General features: G+C 29.2%; 1 protein-coding gene across 1 annotated transcript; it reads left to right on the top strand.

Annotated features, from left to right (window-relative positions):
* Positions 1–459, top strand: LOC11428897 (uncharacterized). Its single transcript, XM_003617870.1, has one exon. The coding sequence runs from the start codon at positions 1–3 to the stop codon at positions 457–459; it is 459 nt and encodes a 152-aa protein (XP_003617918.1).
* Positions 460–3,848: the final 3,389 nt, after the last annotated feature.

The raw sequence follows: 3,848 nt of genomic DNA on the forward strand, positions 1-3,848 counted from the left end.
ATGGATGGAGTGTCTCATTGGTTAGGTGAAAGTAGAAAACATCCAAGTTTGGTGTCATTTGACTTCAGCAGTGAATCTTGCATTATAACACCCATACCCTCTTACATAGATGATGATAGTGTTGAGGGAAAAACACACTTGGTGATATGGAATGGGTCTATTGCTTTCATCTTAGCTTATCAGGAGGGATCTATATTTCACATTTCAGTTTTAGGGGAATTTGGAATAAAAGAATCATGGACTAAACTCTTCATTATCGGGCCCTTACCTTATGATCTTGGATATCCTATCGGAGGTGGGGAGAAAGGCAAGATGTTGTTTAGAAGAAAAAACGATAAACTAGCCTTGTTTGATTTAAGTACCAGAATGTTTGATAAGATCGGTACTAAGACAGAGAAATTTGGTGGTAACATACTATCCCATAAAGAAAGCATTCTAGCAATTGGAGGGAATATATGATTATGGCTATTAGGATTTTACCTTGTAGACACAGTGGCTGTTCAAATGCTCATATCATAACGATGATTAAGTGTATGCCTTATTAGTTATATTTTGATGATGGTTTACTCTATTTCTATGTGCAAACTGATATGATTTCTAATTAACAAAACAGGGTTCAATATACCCACAAAGATCGAATGTCATAAGTAGTATACAATCTATTATAAAATAAGAGAAAGCCAGATAAAGTCGCAGGAAACAGTTGAGAGAAAAGTTGCAGAGTGTGAGAGAACATTTCATCTGATATTGATAAGAAATGTCTTGCAGGTTTGTTTGATTAGAAGCATTTTTATGCTTCTGCTTTATATTTTGTTACTTGAAAACTGAGTTAACCAATCACTGAAGTATGGCATGAAGTTGACTTCTAGTATTTATTTTGATAAGATGATTTTTCTTCTCTTTTAAAAATATGATTTTTCTGCTTCTACTAAACAACTTATAATGTAAATTGTAAAGTTTAGTTGTGATAACTATAGAAATGCAAGCTTCCATTGGATTGAACTCAAAAGCTAAACAGAGAGGATGACATGAAGATGCTAACAAGCTTTAACCGTCGCAGATGCAATTGGAAAATTACTATCTTTGTTGAATTGAGGTTTCTGAATTTAAAAATGGCATGATATATTGATTGAAGATTTTAGAACACTCATCATTTTATCGGACATAATTCCTACCTAAGGACTAAACCGTTTGGTCCGGCTTTTTTTCAGTTTCTCTACATTTTTAAGGAGAAGTTAGGCCAAACACAATATCAATAAAGTACCTTCGAAAAAAAGTATTTTTTCTAGAATGCATAAAATTGAATAGAATGAGCTTTAACCAAAAGTTGTTGAATGCTACTTCAAAAAACTATTTCTCCGCAATTTATTTCACAATCACCTCTCTTCAACTCATGCTCGCAACCTTTTCTTTTATTTTTTAATATTATATTTCAATTTGTTTTTTTCTTCCATTTTATTTTATTTTATTTTTTTGAACCAGTCCATATGATTTTTTTGAAGGAGGGTCCATTTAATTTTATTATCTATTTTTGAAGAAATTTTATTATCTTTTTATCACTTATATATTTAATTTCAATATCGTTTGATTATCACAACCTCGTAAATATTTTTATTCAAGTTTTCATTGAATGACACCAAATATTTTTATTCTCTTTCTTCAACCACACAAATATACACACACACATTAAAGTTTAGAGTAATATTTTATGTCTGTATGTCTGTTTTTTTGTTATGCTAATGCATATAATTTTTTTAGTGTTGTGTAATGCGTATGATTATTTTTATAAAATTTTGATTTTAATTAATAGTACAAGTATAGATGCCTAAAAAAATTATACTTATATACATTTTACACATTTATAGTGTAACAAACTATGCATATCTTTTTCTTATTTAAAAAACTAAACATATCTTTTTCAATGACACCAACAATGTAACAAATATAATATCATATAATATAAATTCTTATCTTTTTAAATGACACCAAAAATATGGTATTCTTATAACAAAATTTGTTATATAGGATAATTGAAAAAGAAGAAACAAACTATTCATAATATTTTAAATATTTTTTTATTTATTATGTTAATTCATAATAAATTCAAAGTTTTGTCATCGTTAGTTTAGCTCAGTTGATATAGGCAATGCATAAATATGTAACAAAAAAAAAAGACAATGCATAAATATATGCAAGGTCCCGGGTTCGAACCTCGGACACCACCAAAAAAATAATAAATTCAAAGTTTTGTACAATATTTTGTGAAACAACTTTTAACTTAAAAATAACTTTAGAATAAAAAAAAAATAAAGAAACCAAACAACTTTAACTTTTTTCTTAAAGGGCTTTATTTTAACTTTGTTTTAAAGTAGCTTTTAGACAGAAAAAAAGTATGGTCAAACGACACCTAAGAAGGGACCAAAATATTTTAACAAAAGCAAAGTAGAAACCGTTTGTCCCCGGGTTCTTATTAGCATCGGAAATCCTTACCATAGACTCGAAATAGGGCTACCAAAGCCAAATTATCGTCCTTCGAGATCTTACTAAACTCAACCATGTCTAAAGTCGATCCATCCTGAAAAAAATCCATGAACAAATTAATATAGAACTCTACCTAGATTACCTCCATTACTACTAATCGAGGGTGAAAAAATAGGCATGGCAGCAAAACCAATACCTCATGTACCCACTTGGACTCATCCCGATTTTATGGGTTTTCTCCGCTTTGATTGGGTTTGGATTTTCCTTGATTTGAAAATACGGGTATGGGATGGGCAACAAGGATAGGTATCCACCTCGAACCCACACTCAAACCCGTCTCAAATATAAAAATTATTTTATTGAATAGGTATATTGACTAGTGGTGTTATGTACTTCCCACTTTGAAGAGTGAACATGAATACTTCAATATCATTTAGAGAAAGAAAAAAATAAGACAACGTTTATGTGGCACTTGTTTTAGCAATTTTAAATTTTGAATGAACACTTATAATTGGTTATGTTGTTTTGATAATTTGGATTATCACGTAATTTAGAAAATTGATATTTTGATTATAGGTTGATATACCATCTTATTTGGTTTGATAGTTATCATGATATGAAAATTATCAATCATATTTAAAGAGCAATCAAATCACTCAATCAAAAAAAAATGTTAAAATGAGCGTATTGTTGTGTAACTCCTGCACGCTCACACATCATTCATGCATGTTTTCACATAATGATACATCTCCTTTTGTTTGTAGGGCTAGTGTTTTGTTTAAGGAAGGTGGTTAAATATCTTATTTGCATAAATCAATATACTACCTCAATCCAAAAGTACTTGGATGATATAGTAAAAGATCTCTTTCAGTTTAACTAGAGGTTTAAAATTTGAATTCAATCTTAATGAAGATATTGGTCATCCGTTGTAGTCATATCTGACTTGAATGATTAATCTTTACATTTGCACGTTTATGTTACTTGGTTCACACCATAGAAAAATCAATATCTTTTATCTTATCTTTCGTCTTTATTATAAGAATAATTTTTTTTTGACAAAAGTAAATTTTTTTGACCAAAAATGTTATATTATTTTTGAACCACCATAAATAACAATGAATATACTATTCAACATTTTTTGAAAAAAAGTTATAATAAAATTTACGGTCAATGGCATATTAATTATTATGATCATAATTTTTTGTATGTAAACCTCTTGTTGTAGATTTTGATCGTAATTCAACAAAATCTTTGGCTTTGACATGGTATTTGCTTTTGAACTGAATAAGTGTACCTGACTTGTGTTAGATTCATTTCAAGGTAGTTCAACTCAAATCCTAGCTTCAATTCAATTTTAGTTATTTGAT

Source organism: Medicago truncatula, chromosome 5, assembly GCF_003473485.1.
Source record: "Medicago truncatula cultivar Jemalong A17 chromosome 5, MtrunA17r5.0-ANR, whole genome shotgun sequence".
NCBI lineage: Eukaryota > Viridiplantae > Streptophyta > Magnoliopsida > Fabales > Fabaceae > Medicago > Medicago truncatula.

Excerpts from the sequence above, each read along its gene's own strand:
- LOC11428897 (XM_003617870.1), top strand. The coding sequence starts at position 1 with ATGGATGGAGTGTCTCATTGGTTAGGTGAAAGTAGAAAACATCCAAGT.